Genomic DNA, 16,544 nt, shown 5'->3' on the forward strand with positions numbered 1-16,544 from the left:
TTCTCCCTTCTCTTTCAAGGTCTTGCTCCCCAGGCATATGACATCTTCTTCCCTCCTTTCGCCAGGTCCAGATCTGTATTCCTTCCCTTTGTACAAACATCCTTTCTCCATCTTCATCCAGGCTCCTGTCTTTGTGCCAGCTCCTCTGCTTTAGGCTTGGGTCGTATAACCCCCCCACAGTCCCCCTCCCATCTCCATCAGTCTAGCCTGCATGCAGGTCTCTCGGCAGCTCTCAGTCCCCGCCTGCTTGCGTGATCGCCTGTGTTCCCCTCTATCCTACCTCTACGCCCTCTCGCGCCGTGGGCGGTCTAGGGAGGGGCCGGGATCCGGGGCGGCTCCTGGGGCTCGGGTTGTGGGAGGCGCCCTCTCCGGTCTCCCCCTCCCTTCCCCCCGCCCCGTCTTCCCCTGCACCCTCCTTCCTCCCTCCGCCCGAGAGCTTCCCCGGTCCCCGGCGCCGCCTCCTTCCCTCCCGGCACCGTGCTCTCGCGGCCGCCGTCGCCCCGGGGAAGGAGAGACGGGGGTGGGGTTTGCGGGTAGCTATCGAGAAGGGGAGAGACCCCGGCCAGGCAGGAGCCTGGATTCCTGTGGAAGAAGAACAGGGGGAGGGGAAGCTGGAGGACCGGGAGGGAGAACGGGGAGCCGCGGCCGGGCCTGGGCCCTTGAGGCCCGGGGAGAGCCGCGGAGCCGGACCGGCCGCCGAGGTAAGAACGGGGCCCCAGGACCGGGGCTTGGTGAGGAAGCCGGTGGACGCAGGGCAGGGCAGGGCAGGGCCGGGGGGTGCGTGGGGTTCGGGTGCGAGCGGCGAGTGATGGGGTAGCGGGACCCCTGAGCTTGGGTAAGCTGGGCTAGCGCTAGCCACAGGGGCTGCTGAGAGGAGGTGGAGAGAGGTGGAGTCCCGGGAGGGTGGGGGGCCGAGGGAGGCCGGAGGAGGGTGGGGACAGGCGCTCTCTCCTCCTCTCCCCCCAGCCCGTGCGGCTCCGCCCCCGCCTCCTCCGCGGGGCGCCCTCCGCGTCCCGAACCGCGCAGTCGGAGCCGGTGAGGCGCGCGGAGCGAGACCTGTCCGTCCGCTGGCCCAGGCCGCTGTCGGCGGGCTCCTCCGTGCCCTCATGGCTGCCTTTTCCTCAGATGCTGATGTTGCTGCTGGTACCTCTCTTCCTCCGCCCTCTGGGCGCTGGCGGGGCGCAGACCCCCAACGCCACCTCGGAAGGTGCATCCATCTCCGGCGCCCCGGACCTCTTCCACCCCACAGCTCCTTTCCTTGCACGTCTCCTTTTCCTCATCACTCTCGCGTCAGGATCTCCCCCCGCCCCCACTCCCCGGCATCCCTGGTCCGCAGCCACTTCACTACTCCTGACCTCCTTTCTGTCACTCCGCATCACTACCAGCACCCATTTCCTCTGTCTCACGTTGCTACACTACACCGTCTTTCTGTGACCCCGAATTATCTTCTCAGCCCCACCTCCCTTTCCGGGTTCCACATTACTACAGCGCCCCCCTTCCGTGGTCCACCTTGTTGCTTTGATGGGCTTGTGTGGTCCTCGTTCAATGGGCTTGTGTGGTCCTCACCGATATTCTCCTTCAGCCCTGTCCCTCATTTTAAACACCGAACATGATAGATAGCCCTTACGATTTCTTCGTAGCTATTTTTCTCCATAATACTTCTCAACTGGTGGACTCTCGCACTAGCTTTAGCCCTAACCCACGACTCTGGGTTCTGCAGCTTGGGGTTCTTAACTGTTCCCACTCCCACCTTCCAGTCGTGTGTCCCGTGTGCCCCCTCTCCCCCTTTACTGTCCCCCAGCCCCAGCACTGACCACGCCCTGCTCTTTCCCCTTCCACTGCGGGCGCTGCCTTCCCTCTCCCACGGTTCCCTTGTGCCTCCCCATTCCCTCTCAGGTTGCCAGATTATACATCCGCCCTGGGAAGGTGGCATCAGGTACCGTGGCTTGACTCGCGACCAGGTGAAGGCCATCAACTTCCTGCCTGTGGACTATGAGATTGAATATGTGTGCCGGGGGGAGCGCGAGGTGGTGGGACCCAAGGTGCGTAAGTGCCTGGCCAACGGCTCCTGGACGGATATGGACACACCCAGCCGCTGTGGTGAGTAGCCTGGGAAACCATCCACCCCTGTCTCCTTCCTTCAGGCCGGTCCTTTCCCAGTTGCAGACCAACCTTAGTTGTTTTGTAAGTCAGCGATTTAAATCCAATGGAACCAAATTCACAAATACGTTTAATGAATGAGTACTATGTAGGAGGAGGGGTGTTGCTGTGAGCCCCTAGTGGGAGGAAGCAAGTTAAGCAGCCAGCACATTCACTTCATCGTCTTCATTAGGATACTGATCATTGGATGAAATAACTTTGACTTTTTTCATCTGAGTTATTCTTTGAGATTCATTCATGAGAGATTATTTTTTTAAGTTACAAAATGATTTCATTATATTTTCTGACACCATTGTCTCCAACTCAATGACTGTAGAAGCCAGTTTAGTAGTAGTATAGACCAGCCATAATAAGAAAAGCAAGCCTGATCATGCATCCAGATGTGCATCCATCCACACATTTCAAAGGCAGAAAACTACCCACTTTAGTGTGCTGTGAGCAATATCTGTTTTGTGTGCTTATAGCTCCATCTTGGGTTCCTACAATAGAAATGCTATTTTTTTTTTCTGATAGGAATGTGAATACTGGGGGGCTGGGGAGAACGGGGAGGTAGGGAGGCACAGACATTGCACATGTGATTTCTTGTGGAGCAGGATGCTTGTGAACCCAGACTCAAACCTACAGTAAATTCTCTTTACTCCCTAGGGGAAGGATCCTCTACAACTTGCCTTTCTTCTTATTTTCCTGTCTCTCCACAGTCCGAATCTGCTCCAAGTCTTATTTGACCCTGGAAAATGGGAAGGTTTTCCTGACGGGTGGGGACCTCCCAGCTCTGGATGGAGCCCGGGTGGATTTCCGATGTGACCCCGACTTCCATCTGGTGGGCAGCTCCCGGAGCATCTGTAGTCAGGGCCAGTGGAGCACCCCCAAGCCCCACTGCCAGGGTGAGGGGAACAGCTGCCTGCCTGCAGCTGATGAGGGTGCTTGCCCTAGAGTGGGATTGGGGTGGGAGTGGGTAGAGGGAAAGGATGCTCGCTTTGAAAAATCCTGGGGAGGACTTTGGGAAGCCGCAGGTGAAGCCCATCTTTACACCACCCACCTGCTGCAGACTTGGTTCCATGGTCCTTTCTGATGGGCTTCCTTCCCCCACCCTCCTTTCCTTTAGTGCATTCTTCCTAATTTTAGATCTTGGACCTTTTGTTTTTGTTTTCCTTCATTAATCTCAGCCCCGCCCCCCTCAGCTTCTTAAAGTTAAAAAACTGCCCCCCCACCCATGGAAAAAACTATCCCCCTCTCTGTAGACTTAGAACATCCTCTGTATCACTCTTCTAGAATTGATCCTTTGCTATTCAGTCTATAATGGGAATTGCTGTAAATATTCAGAATTAAACCATACATTATATTTAGAAAAAGTCGGTGAGGTCTGGGATTGGAAACATGGTAAAAGCAAAAAATTGGGGCAGAATGACCAGAACAGTGATAACTCAAGGGCAGATGGAAGAAGACTATGAGTCTTGTGTATACTTTTAACAACCTTGATCATTCCTTGAGAAAATAATTGCTTTTGTGTTTGCTACCCCCGCTTGCCTGCCTCTTTGCTGTCTTTTCTGCAAACGTCTCCCTTTTCTGGGCACCCAAACTCTTGTATATATATACTCTTCTCTCCTGGAATGAATTAAGCTTCAGGGTCCTTCATTTTGACTAAGTCCTCATTTTGAGCTCTTAAGACTGTGTGCATATGCTAACCAACCTTTGGGGAACTTACTAAATTAAGGTATTTAAACTGCATTAATTTAAAGCCAATTGTTTTGTAATTTGCTTTTTTAAAGAGATCATAGATTTTTTTATATATATATATATATAATCTTCAAGCTCTACAAAACTCAGCTGCACCCCGACCCTCTGTACTTGCCAGCACAAATTCAGTTGTCCTTTGAATAATAGAAGAAAACACGAGTCCTGACCCCTAGCCCCGCCTTGCTCTTATCCTCAGGCACCCTTCCCTCAACGCAGTCTCCGCTCCGCATGAACAGGTGTGGGAGGGGGCTGGGGATCAGGCCTGGGAAGCTGGGCGCCCCTGGTAACTCTTCTCTGATCCCCGTCTTTCCTGCTGCCAGTGAATCGAACGCCACACTCAGGTGAGATCAGAAACCCTTCCCGCGTGCACTGCCGCCCCCATCCCCTCACTCTTCACCCTCCACCAGCAGGATTTCTTTGCGTAGGTTGTGGGTGACCAGTTACTCATTTCCCCCCACCCATTCTAGTTTGAGGCCCGGTCCTCCTCTCCTACCTGTTTCTTGCCGCCAAATCGCGGTTTTCCGCGGGTCGCGCTCCCTCCCACTTCCCTGCTTGGCCACGCTCCTCCGGGTCGCGCTCCTTTCAGACTCAGCTTCCAAGCGCGAAGCCCGGTAGGGGGCAGCCGCGCGCCGGAGGATCCCAGATCTCTCCTTCTGGGGTTCCTTCAGACCTCGGGGACCTATTCCTGCCACCCCCCTACTTAGGTTTTACCGGCGAGGTTCCATCGACCCTGTTCACCGGTCCCACCCATGCGAACCTCGCATCCTCTGTAGACCCTTTCTCCTATCACCTTTCTTCAAGCTTTCCCTCAACTGCACTATTCTTCCTCTAAGCTGCACTTCTCCATACCAGTTCTCCCTTTCTGCAAAGCCTTTCCCACTGCTCTCGCTCTTCCTACCCTTAGTCCCTCGCTCCACTTCCCCACAGACCCTTTTCAGAACTGTTACCGGCCCCTCCTACCCTACCTACCCTTGCTTCCTATCGTTGCTCTGTGCTTATCCTCTCACCTTCCAAATCCCCATCCTCCCCTCCAGTCTCCTTAGGCAGAGACCCCTCCCTTCCTTGCGCTCTCCCTCTTCTCCCCTCCCCTCCGGGCCTCAGCACTGGCTCCTATCCCCGCCTCCAGCTCGTGACGTCAAGGCCCCCCTCCTAGCTCCTTTTCTCCCTCCTCCCTTCTGTCGGTCGGTCAGTCGGCGAGGAGAGTCCGCGGTGGCGGGAGCGAGCGTCTCCTGGCCCTAGGAAGCCCACGTCTCTGCCTTCCTCGGGCTCTGGCCCCTCCTCCCCAATGAGACCGGGGATGGAGGCGCCTCCCCGACGCCCTCCCAGAAGCCTTCCCCAGAAGAAGTGTCCCCCCTGAGCTGCCCCCACCCCAAGGAGGCCGCCCCCGCCCCTCCTCGCCATGGGCCCGGGGGGACCCTGTACCCCGGTGGGGTGGCCGCTACCTCTTCTGCTGGTGATGGCGGCTGGGGTGGCTCCTGTGTGGGCCTCTCACTCCCCTCATCTCCCGCGGCCTCACCCGAGGGTCCCCCCGCACCCCTCCTCAGAACGGCGTGCAGTATACATCGGGGCGCTGTTTCCTATGAGCGGGGGCTGGCCGGGGGGCCAGGCCTGCCAGCCCGCGGTGGAGATGGCGCTGGAGGACGTTAACAGCCGCAGAGACATCCTGCCGGACTACGAGCTCAAGCTTATCCACCACGACAGCAAGGTAGTCGGGGTGAGGGACCGAGTGGCTGGGGTTGGTGGGAGGCGAGGGCTGTGAATCCTCTTTGGGATTGCGAAGCAGACCCCTAAGGAGGGTGACTGGTTGGAGACGCACAGGAGGTGCAGTAGCTTTGGGATGTCTCAGTGGCTCTGAAGGCCGACTCTTGCAGGCAGTGGGAGATTCACAGAAGTGGTAGGGGTCTTAGGTACTGATCCTCTGGAGTAAGCTATCCCTGGCCAGGGTTGGGGGCTGGAAGAAACGTCAGAGGTGGGCAGCTGGCTCAGGGGTTTATATTTGCCATGGTAACAAGGTAAATTTTGGCGTAGGTTGGGGCTGAAAGAAATATGGAGAGAAGGGGGAGGATTTAGAGAGGCAAGAGGGCTCTACTTTATCTGTCAAAACAAACAGCAAGGTAAGGCTGCCTGACTCTTCATCTCTACCTTTTAGGGAATTCCTGTGAGAATGTGGCCTACAGCTCTGGGGAAGACTAATAATGGTTAAGAGATGGTTGAGGCACTAGGAGAGTGAGTGTATTGGGGTCCATAAGGAACCCCTACAACAGCACTGGGGATGGAGAGGCAGTGTACAGGAAGATCAAAAAGAATGGATCAGGGAGGGGGTGGGGATCAGGGTGGGGGCAGTCAGAACCCTGGGCCTCCTGTGGAACTTGGGGGGGGGTGTTTCCTGATTTTAGCGTTTGGTTTTATTATGGCCTAGTGGATCTGAAAAAAAGAAACAGGATGTAGTTTTGGGAAGAGGAAAAGGTTGGTCGTGGTGAAGAAATTTGGGGTCAGAGGACGGTCTATGATAAGATTTCTTTACTGAGTCTCTCCCTAAGTGGGAACTGACATGACAGAAGTTTGGGTCCTTTCTGACATGTAGCTACAGAGATTTGAGGTTAGGAAAACTGTACAGGTGGGAGATTGGCCATTTTATTCTTGTGGTGTGTGGAACATTGGTGTGCACCTAAAGATAGGCATGTGCTTCCAAAGGTAGCAGAAATGAGCCAGCTGGCAGAATGCTAGGGGAAGGGGCTTGGAGGAAAACAAACAAACAAACTTAAATTCCCTTGGATTTTTGCCTTCTCTGTGGGTCTCAAACATCCCTGAACAAACACACCATTTGTTTAAAATACTAGTTTGAACTCCTTAGTCAGGAAGGAATCTCAAATAGTATCTTCATTTTCATCCACAGAAATCCTGTCTAAGGAGATGGCTGCATGCAGCTTACTCCAGGATGCCTGTGGGAAGAGAGGCAGAGCACAAGAAAAAAAAATTAGACGTGAGAGTAGGGAGGAAGGAAGAAGAGAGAGGGTCTTTGATCTGGTTTGAGGGCAACACAGATCATTGTCTAGGAGGGGGAGATGGGAAGAGACCAGAGTAGGGGCACTACAGGAAGATAAGGGAGGCGCAACGTGAGTTCAAATTCTATCCCCACGACAAGTGATTCCCTAGAGGTGTTGGGGAGCAAATGAGGTGGGGGCCACTAGAAGAAGGTAAACATGAAGGAGAGGATATGGTGCAGCGTAGGTCTCAATCTTTGGACAGGGGTAAGATAGGAACTTCATGGGTTGGGGTAAATGGTTGTGTGTGGGGGTTTTTTTTGTAAGAACAGGTAGAAAAGAAATGAAGCAGAAGATGGTGCACACATTAGGCCACACGGGCCCTGTTTTATGTAACTGTAGGTTTCCGAGTATCCTCATTGTTCCTGTGGAATTGTTTGTTCATACGAACAGTGGAGGGATCCTTGTAGGATTTAGGAGAAGCTGGGGTCAGTGTCTTTTCTAAGTCAGGAAGGACCCACTAATGCTAAAAAAAAAAAAATAATAATAATAATTGTAAAGATGCTAAGTAGGTGGCATGTTCCAAACCTACAGGTGAGCCCTGCCCTTGACAGGGTGGAGAACAGAGCAGGCAGCAGTGTTCAGAGTATGTTGTTTGGGGTGCTCAGATTTGCCAGTTCCCCCTGGCTCTCTGGGCTTCTTGTCTCCAACTTCCTACAGTGTCTCAAAGGTCAGACCTCAGTGGGGGAGCAAGCAGACTCCAGAGACCTGATTTATTTTCTTTCTAACCCCTCCACCAAGTTCACTCTTTCCAGTCCCCCGTGCCTCCAGTCTCTGTTTGCTCTGCTTTGACTCCCCACTGGCTGTCATTTCTTCTCCACTTCTTTTGGGGGCTCCAGCAGCTTCTGAAATGTCATGCTTCAGCAGGAGGGGAACAGACAGTAGGGGACCCATGGCTGGCCCTTCCTCCCCCCAATTTTCCCTCCTACCATTCTTTCCCTCTCTAAGCTTTCCTGTTTCATCTCTTTCAGGCACCTCTCATATCATCTGGCTTGTGGAGAATTCCACTCTATTTATTTATCTGGATCTCTTTCATTTTAGATTCTTCTGCACGTCCCCTCCCCTTTTTTCCTAATGGACTTGTCAAATGTCAGGGCTCAGCAGGAAAGGCTAGGGTGCTGAGCAGACATCCCTACTGATCTTGTTCTTGTTCTCTGAAATTGAAGGTGGAAATTTCATTGAGGGAGCTGTCTAGGGATGCACAGAGAATGTATTTGTATTCCTGCAGACTTTTCTGGGCAGATGTTTCAGACCCTGTAAACATGGGTTGGGGGTGGTGTGGTGCAGAGTTGACCAAAGAGAGTGGGCTTAGGGCTGATTGAGAATAAACAAACATGGGAGACAGTAGAGTATGCGTTAATACGGAAGGAAGGGCATGCAGCTGTGAGTAGGGCCAAGCTGCCAGATGGAAGAAAGGAGAAGGAAGCTTAAGGGAGAAGCGAAACTAGAAATTTGACATGAAGAGATTCAAGAAGAAGAATGTGGTGTTGGAAGTGATTAGTTAAGGGAGGGCACTAGGTTATCCAAGACAGTAGGCAATGAGAGATGTGTGTGTATGTGGGGTGGGGGGCTTGGGAGCCAGCACTCATTTCCTCCTTCCTCCCTCAGTGTGACCCAGGGCAAGCCACCAAGTACTTGTACGAACTACTCTACAATGACCCCATCAAGATCATCCTCATGCCTGGCTGCAGTTCTGTCTCCACACTTGTAGCCGAGGCTGCCCGGATGTGGAACCTTATTGTGGTATGCAAGGCAGGGGGGTCACTTCCTTTTGGGCTGGGTTAAGTAAAGAGATCTTGGTTATGTTTGAGAGGACTAGGGAGAGGGACTACTGCCAAGATTCAGCCTACTGAGAACCTGAGCTGGTTGGTTTTCTGGCAGAATTGCCTGAGGGGCTGTGAGGATCCACAGATGTGTGTGTGTGTGTGTTCACTCTTGAAAATCACTTTTCCCAGGACAAAGGTGGGGAAGTTTGGAGAGTTGGGAGAAAAATCAGGGCCAAGAAAGAGCTAAAGACACTGCTAGCATCCTCAGTTTGCACGGACACCTCCCATTCTTTTGCCTCAGCTCTCATACGGCTCCAGCTCACCAGCCTTGTCAAACCGACAGCGGTTTCCAACGTTCTTCCGGACACATCCATCTGCCACACTCCACAATCCCACCCGGGTGAAACTCTTCGAAAAGTGGGGGTGGAAGAAGATTGCCACCATCCAGCAGACCACCGAGGTCTTCACCTCAGTGAGTTTGGACAAGGGGTGGGCCATGAGGTCCCAGGGGCATCTGCTCTTGCGGGGAGTACTCGACAGTTTATCAAAAGAGAACACAATCCCAGTGGGCGGAGTGCTTGTTCTTTCTGTAGCCTGGGGAACACACGAATTGGATGTTTGGAACCCTCTCCGCCGTTTCCATTTGTTCCCCAGATAGATAGGTCTCTGTTCTATGAAAGTAGTTTAATTCCAAGTTGAAACAAGAGGGGGTAAGAAGTAGGGTCTTAGGGAAGTAGTAGATTCCAGTGCCTTCAGGGGTGGAGGGCGACTGGCATCTGAGTGTGGAACTGCTGGATGAGGTGGAAAAGAAGAGGGTGAAGGCAGACGGTTAAGAAGACAGTTGACACACGTGTGGGTTTGGTAGTTTACCCAGAGAGATGCTTACAGACAGCTTGAAGAAGGACAGGGAGGTTTGCAGAGGCAGAGAGGAAATGGCCAGGCTCCACAATGGAGAAAGTAGCCTGATTCTTCTCTTTGTTCCTTCTATTCTTTGAGTCTTCATTACTCTCAGCAGCCCTTTAATTTTCCCTTCCCACTTTCCCTCAGTGACTCAGTCCATTCTCCTGTGATCCTTTTGACGGTCTGCCCACTTACCTATTGAGTTGGCACCATTCTGTGTATTCCAGACCCTGCCCTGCTTTTTTCTGTTTTCTTCTCAATGTCCAGAGTTGGGTAGATGGGGCAGTATCCCTGGATACAGATCCCGAGGAGGGGCTCATCATGCATCTTGGAAACTGCCTCCTCAGACTGGAGGTGCTTTCTTTCATCCTCTCCTCATGGGGTTCAAGGCCTCTTGGAACAAGGTTCAGATCCTACTCCTGCACTGTTGAGTATTCGGTCAGTTCTCACTCGCAGGCATAATGTTTCTTATCCCCACCTAAGACGCTGGATGACCTGGAGGAACGAGTGAAAGAGGCCGGGATTGAGATCACTTTCCGACAGAGTTTCTTCTCAGATCCAGCTGTGCCTGTTAAAAACCTGAAGGTGGGGACAGCAGGGGTGGTGGGCTCAGCCTGCTGTGGGATCAGTGTGGGTGGTGGCCAGCAAGGTGGGAGAGCAGGCATGGTGGGCTCAGCCTGGCATGGGATCATCGTGGATGGTGGTTGGCTGGAGAGGAAAACCTGGAAGAGGCAGTTGTTCATTCTGTGAGACGGCTCAGTCTCCTGGGAAGGTTTAGTTCCGTCTTCCAGTTGACATTTATCCACTGCCCATTCACTGAACATTTCTTTGCACTAAGCACTTGGAGCTGGGAAATCAACGCTTAGAAAGCACTGGCTTAACCCCTCAGGCACTTTTAGCATCCCCCAGGAGCTCTGTCTCTGTTTCTGTTTTACAGCGTCAAGATGCTCGGATCATCGTGGGACTTTTCTATGAGACCGAAGCCCGGAAAGTTTTTTGTGAGGTGGAGATGGAATCTGGACCAGGGAGGGGCTGGATGGGCTCTCTACTGTGGTTTCCTTCTGGGTCCTCCTCACTGCATTTCTGCTCAAATTGATAGCAAATGACCTGAGGTGATAATGAATATGAGGCCCGTCTGTAGGCCCTGACTCCGTTATTTGTCTACATTCAGACACACACATGCAAACACACATGTTCTCATTTTATTGCTTTGTGTTTTGACCCTGTCTTTTCTGAGTGGCCAAAGGAGGCATTTTGTTGAGACTTTCCTATCATTTGAAGATTAAAAATATATATGTTATTAAATTTTTAGGTCAGCATACAAAATAGTGGATTTCAGTGAAGATTTTTTTTTTAAATCCTGCTCTTTGATTCTTGAGATGCTAAACAATATCTAATGAGATAACACTACTTTCCCCAGAACAAAAGCAAACCTCCAATGCTTCCCTCCCTACTTTGAATGCAGGTCTTTAAGGAAAAGCTCTTTGGGAAGAAGTATGTCTGGTTCCTCATTGGGTGGTATGCTGACAACTGGTTCAAGACCTCTGACCCCTCAATTAACTGTACGGTGGAAGAGATGACTGAGGCGGTGGAGGGCCACATCACCACGGAGATTGTCATGCTGAACCCTGCTAACACCCGAAGCATTTCCAACATGGTAAGGGAGCATCGAAGGGGAGGGGAAAGGAGGGGGGGTTGAGGATGGCAGGGGAGTCGGAATGGGAAGGGGCCTGTACCTATCTTGTGCTTGTCTGCGTCATGTTCTACCTGTGCTTGATTTCCTTGGGAGAGAGAGGAAAATTGTGGAGCATACAGTAGGCTTCTGACAAGCGGAAGGGCTGTTACCATGGAAACAAGGAGCAGTTGGTGAGAAGTCAAGTGAGGGAGAGAGGCGTTAATGGTAATATAGTCTTGTACGCAAAGCACATTTTCCCCAGAAAGCTTCCCTCCGGCACTGATGTGTTCTTATTTATTGCTATTATTATTGTTATTATTATTATTATTTGTGTGTGTCTGACCTACGTTAGTACCTCAGAGGGTTGCTTAGGTTTTTTTTTTGTTTGTTTTTTTGATTTTTTTTTTTTTTTTTTTTTTTTTTTTTTTTTTTTTTTTTTGGAGACAGTCTCTCTATGTGCCTCTGGATGTCCTGGAACTGGCCATGTAGACCAGGCTTGTGTCAAACTGACAGAAATCCTCCTGCCTCTAACTCCCTAGTGTTGGGGTTCTAGGCATGTGCTAGCACATGCTTGGCTTTTAATATTCACTTTGTATCCATGTGAAATTAATTTTTAAGAGCTATGGATGTACACAAACTTTAGAAATCCTTTAGCCCCGGGTTGTTTTCTAGTGATAGGCACTTCGAAGGCACACTGTCGTTGTTTTGATTTAGAGGACCAGGGTAGCCCTGTGGGGAAGGGGGGGTGATGAGTGAGCGTGGGTGTGGATATATGGGGAAGAGATCCTTGCTGTACAGCCCCACACCCCACAGTGCAGGGATCTCTTGGGTTCATTCAGTAGGTAACCTTTGTGCCTGATGTAACTCCAGCTGTGAAATATCAGCTTGCAGAGGGGTGAACTAGTGATGGTTTTAATAGTGGTTGATTTTTATGAGGAAAATCAGGATATTTGGTGTATAATTTCAGGATCTTAACAGCAATACTCTAAAATAGATTTGTTATTTACATCTTATGAGCTAGAAAGTTGGAACCAGGAAGGTTTAGTGACCTGTCCTGTGTCTCGCGTCTCCTCGTACCCTGTGGAGTTGAACTTCAGCCTGCTCTGCCGTATCACTTCCCATGGCAAAGCACAATGCCTGACCAGAATCCTTCCACCTTCACGTGCAAATACTGTTTCCAGATAATGGTGGTATTTTATCAAAGGAGAAATGATATTCAGGAATCTGCTTCTGGCAGTAGGTTGTGGTTAAAAGGGTGGTCTGCCATGTGGATTCTGGTTATAAACTGTATTCTGGAATGTTCTAGCAGGATGCTATGCTTAATTTGCCTCAATTAAAAATGACAGTGAAGAAACACTGGATAACCACTCTCCTACACAGGACAAGAAAACAATCATTTTCCAGAAACCAAAGTCAGAAGGCTTATAAGTGTCCAAAGCCTAGAACCTGCCACCGAAGGACTCTGTCTCACACTGAGGAGAGAGAAGGAACTGATGAGAGAGCTTAGAGATGGGGTTGTCACTGGATCCTTGGGCCTTGGAGTAAGATGTCTTTTCTGGCTTTTGGTTTTCAGAGAACGCATCTTTTTATATATTTACTTACTTATTTTAAAAGGCACTCTTTTTCTCAAGAAAGCTGAAGGCCTTTTTGAGACCCCAGCTGAAAATGTCAGGTGGAAAATCCTAGATTTTTTTTTTCAATAAGGGAAAGAAGCAACCTTTTCAGGTGACTAGGGAAGATTATAGGTGTGTCACATGGCACCAAAAGAAGTGGATCAGAGTAAGAGTCAGACTGGAGGGTGGAATGGGCAGGACCTTAGAGCCGCAGAGAAATCGCAGAGTTGCTTTCATCCCAGAAGGATGACCTCAGGGGTGCTTGGATCAACTCCCATCAGGGCCACCTGGAAAATTAGACTAGCGAGTAGGTTACTGAACCCTTTCCCTGGAGTTCCCTAGGTCTGAGGTATGGGACCTAAGGATTTCATTTCTGGCTAATTCCTGAAGTTTCTAATGCTGCAGGTCTGGTCGCCCATGAGAACTATAGGGAAGTGGTTTTCAACAAAGGTTGCAATGTCTGGAGGGCGAGGACAAGGGGGCCTCTAAATATCTTATCATGCACACAGTTCAACTCCAAGCAATAAGACTTCTCTGATTAAGTAGTTCAACAGCATAGGAATTGAGAAACTCTGGTTTAGAGAAAGAATCTTAGGTTTGGGGAAATGGAGGGTATGAGATCATATATACCCCACCCTACCTCCTCTACAAAGAAAGAAATGAAGCAAGGAAGGAAGGAAGGAAGAAAGAAAGAAGAGTATAAAACCATAATCTTTACTGACTCAAAGGGGAAGAGTGGTTTTTCATGATTTTCAGTGTTACTCCTCTTGGCTAGCTGTACTGTCCTGAGTGAGCTGGGAATCTGAGGATAATATGATGCTGAGCAGATTAATCCCTTCCCAATATGGTGCTTTTCTGATGTAATCTTTACTTTGAACTGAGGATTGGCTAGACCTGAAAGCCGAAGGCCTGACTGCTCAGAAAGTGTTAGCCTGCTGCTGTCTGAGAGCTTTCAGCACAGAAGCAGCTCAGGACAGTGGCCAGTAAGCACAAGGGTGGATGCCAGACACCCCGGGCTGGAATCCCAGCATCACTACTGGCTGCAGTTAGTTACAGAACCCTGCATCTTTGTTTCCTCATCTCTGAAATAGAGATAATAACAAAGCACATTTACTGAAATGTCTGAGGATTAAACACATTGATCTGTGTGCCTGGCCCAAAGCAAGGGCAATATAAATGTAGCTGTCATCATGACACTACCACTGCCACACACACACACCCCCCGCCCCCAGCATCACCATCTTCACCACCACCACCACCACCATCACCATCAGACTCTCTTCTCTCATCCTGTATAGAGAAGGATGCTATTAATGAAACATTAGAACAAACAGCTTAAGAGGGTTTGGTGATTTGATATATAATTTACTTGGAGTCTTATTTTAAAAAGTGAGCTAAGTTTTGTGCCTTTTTGTGTTTTCTTTTTTTTAATCTTGGCTTTCATTTCATTTTATTATTTTTAAGCATGTATGAGTATGTATATGGAGGTGCCAGTGGAGCTGAGAAATATTGGATCCCATGGAACTGGAGTTTCATGGGCTCTTTAACATTAGCTTCTGCGCTCTGGACCATTGAACCACCCCCAACCCACCTGCTTTTCTGTTTTGTTTTGTTTTGAGATGAGAGTCTTACTATGTAACTTTGGTTAGCCTTGAACTTAACTATGTACACCAGAATTGTCTCGAATTTGAAATCCTATTGTTTTTGAGATTATAGGTATGCACCATTATGGACTCCCTCCACCTCCACCCTTCTCTCTGAGGTTGATTTTACTTTGTTGACCAGGTTGATCTTGAACCTACAGACTCAGACTCACCCCCACACCCCACCCCCTTTAGCTTCATCAGCTTCATCATTAGCTTGGTTATTCTGCTACTATTCCTCCTTTGAACTTGAGATCAGTGGTCATACATAGCGACAATGTGTTTGAGTAAATGGGACCTACAAGATGTAAGGTTTGGGGCCAGAATTACAGGCCTGAGCACTGGGAACAAAGACGAGGGTGCAACCAGGGAAACTCACAGAGAGAGAGTGTAATGTACTTCATACGCAGCGTTTTATGTGTTCTTACTTAATCCTTGCTGGAGCTCTTTAACGCATATTATTCCCATTTTCAAGCTGAATAGTCAGTTTAGTGAGATTTAATAACTTGCTTGAGATTTCTTAGTAGGTAAGCGGTTTAATTAGAGTTAGAACCCATTCATCTACTTCTCCATCCAGTGGACCTTCTTTTTACTTGGAGATGTTATTGTTTTAGGTTCGCAGCAAAATTGAAAGGAAGGCCCAGAGTTCCCATAATTCCCCATGCACACCTTCTCCCTTATCAGGTTATACCACCACATGAGTATACTTGTGAAGACTGATGATCTTTACGAGCCAGCCATTGTCACTCAAAGCTCATGGCTTATATTAGGGCCAGCTGTTGGAGTTTTGCATTCCGTGGGTGCATGAGGCATATGTCTACCTTTACAGTGTCATGTGAAGTGCACAGAGTTCCAGGGGGCGTTTATAGTATGTCCACTGTGAGCTGTGCTCAATGCTAGGTACTAGTCCTCAAGAGAGGAATGGAACTTATTCCTGTTCTAGGGTAGTTGAGCCCACACCTTTTGTTGTTTCAAGGCCCAGCCTATTTCTAGAACACTGGACAGAAAAGCAAATGTCCTTAGGGCATGGGAACGAGGTTTAAAGTTTTTTAAAATTACATTTTATCCATTTATTTTATGTATGCATCCACACCAAGGTGCACATGCGAAGGTCAGAAGTTAACCTTTGGGTGTTGGTTCTCTCCCTCCACTATGTGTGTACCAGAAACCCAACTCAAGCTTGGCAGTAAGTAGGTGCTTTTACATGCTGAATCATCTCACTGGCCAGGAACAAAGATTCTTCATTTGTGTATCATCCTTTCTTAGTTAGCGTGTGCCTGTGAATGTTCTAAACCCAAACAATTATCTGTGCAGTGATTCTTTGTTGTACATGTGTTCTGCCAAGAAAAATTCAAATGTTTTCCCTACGTGGTCAGGAAGGGAAAGTGTGATACTCTCTGTTATGTGGAAGGCAATTCTGAGAGGTTCAGTAATTCATTCACCCACCTGTAAGAAAGCCAAGCAGAGCTATCATAAGCTATACGGGCAGGTCTCTTCATCCATGAAAGTTAGAGGGATTGCCATTCTTTTTAGATTTCTTAGAAAAAAAAAGGTTGAGTGCAAGGAGGGGTGTAAGACCGAATCTAGACCTCTTACTGTGTGAAGACTGCTTTCCTGTGGCTGTCACCAGTCCAAGGAGGCAGCCAACAGAAGTCATACCAGGTTAGCGAGACATTAGCTCCCTAAAGAACCATACGCCTGGTTGGCAGGCAGAGTGCAAAAGGCTGTGGTGTGGCCTTTTCTGGATCTTTCAAAATTGGAGGAGTTGTTAGCTCCTGGGTCACCTCTGCAGTAAGAGCAGAGAGTTGGGAGAATGCCAGCTGCCTCTCCTCACTGCAATATCCATCTCTTCCTTGGCTGGGTCTTTGCTTCGCTCGTTTGCCATTCATTTCCCAGAGTGTTTATTCATCAGATTTCTCTGTTGTTTGTAGTTCTGAGCTAGCAGCTGTACACTCTTAAGACCATTGGACTCAGCTAATCCCCGCTTTTAGTCTCGTAGCTTCCAA

General features: G+C 49.6%; 1 protein-coding gene across 4 annotated transcripts in view; it reads left to right on the forward strand.

The window, feature by feature from the left end:
- Positions 1–383: 383 nt before the first annotated feature.
- Gabbr1 (gamma-aminobutyric acid type B receptor subunit 1) overlaps positions 384–16,544 on the forward strand; it is a 35,203-nt gene continuing 19,042 nt past the window's right edge. The window contains exons 1-11 of one of the 4 annotated variants that reach the window (XM_031346499.1): positions 384–701; positions 1,126–1,207; positions 1,897–2,100; positions 2,859–3,044; positions 4,218–4,238; positions 5,442–5,602; positions 8,550–8,684; positions 9,009–9,179; positions 10,091–10,192; positions 10,545–10,610; positions 11,073–11,264. In XM_031346499.1, the coding sequence (XP_031202359.1) occupies positions 1,126–1,207; positions 1,897–2,100; positions 2,859–3,044; positions 4,218–4,238; positions 5,442–5,602; positions 8,550–8,684; positions 9,009–9,179; positions 10,091–10,192; positions 10,545–10,610; positions 11,073–11,264 (1,320 nt within the window). In that variant the 5' untranslated portion in view covers positions 384–701. Of the gene's footprint in view, positions 702–966; positions 1,208–1,896; positions 2,101–2,858; positions 3,045–4,217; positions 4,239–5,441; positions 5,603–8,549; positions 8,685–9,008; positions 9,180–10,090; positions 10,193–10,544; positions 10,611–11,072; positions 11,265–16,544 lie in introns of those variants that run through there. The other 3 variants (XM_031346497.1, XM_031346500.1, XM_031346498.1) reach the window with 3 other exon arrangements.

Source organism: Mastomys coucha, unplaced genomic scaffold (assembly GCF_008632895.1).
Source record: "Mastomys coucha isolate ucsf_1 unplaced genomic scaffold, UCSF_Mcou_1 pScaffold3, whole genome shotgun sequence".
In the NCBI taxonomy this organism is placed as follows: Eukaryota; Metazoa; Chordata; class Mammalia; order Rodentia; family Muridae; genus Mastomys; species Mastomys coucha.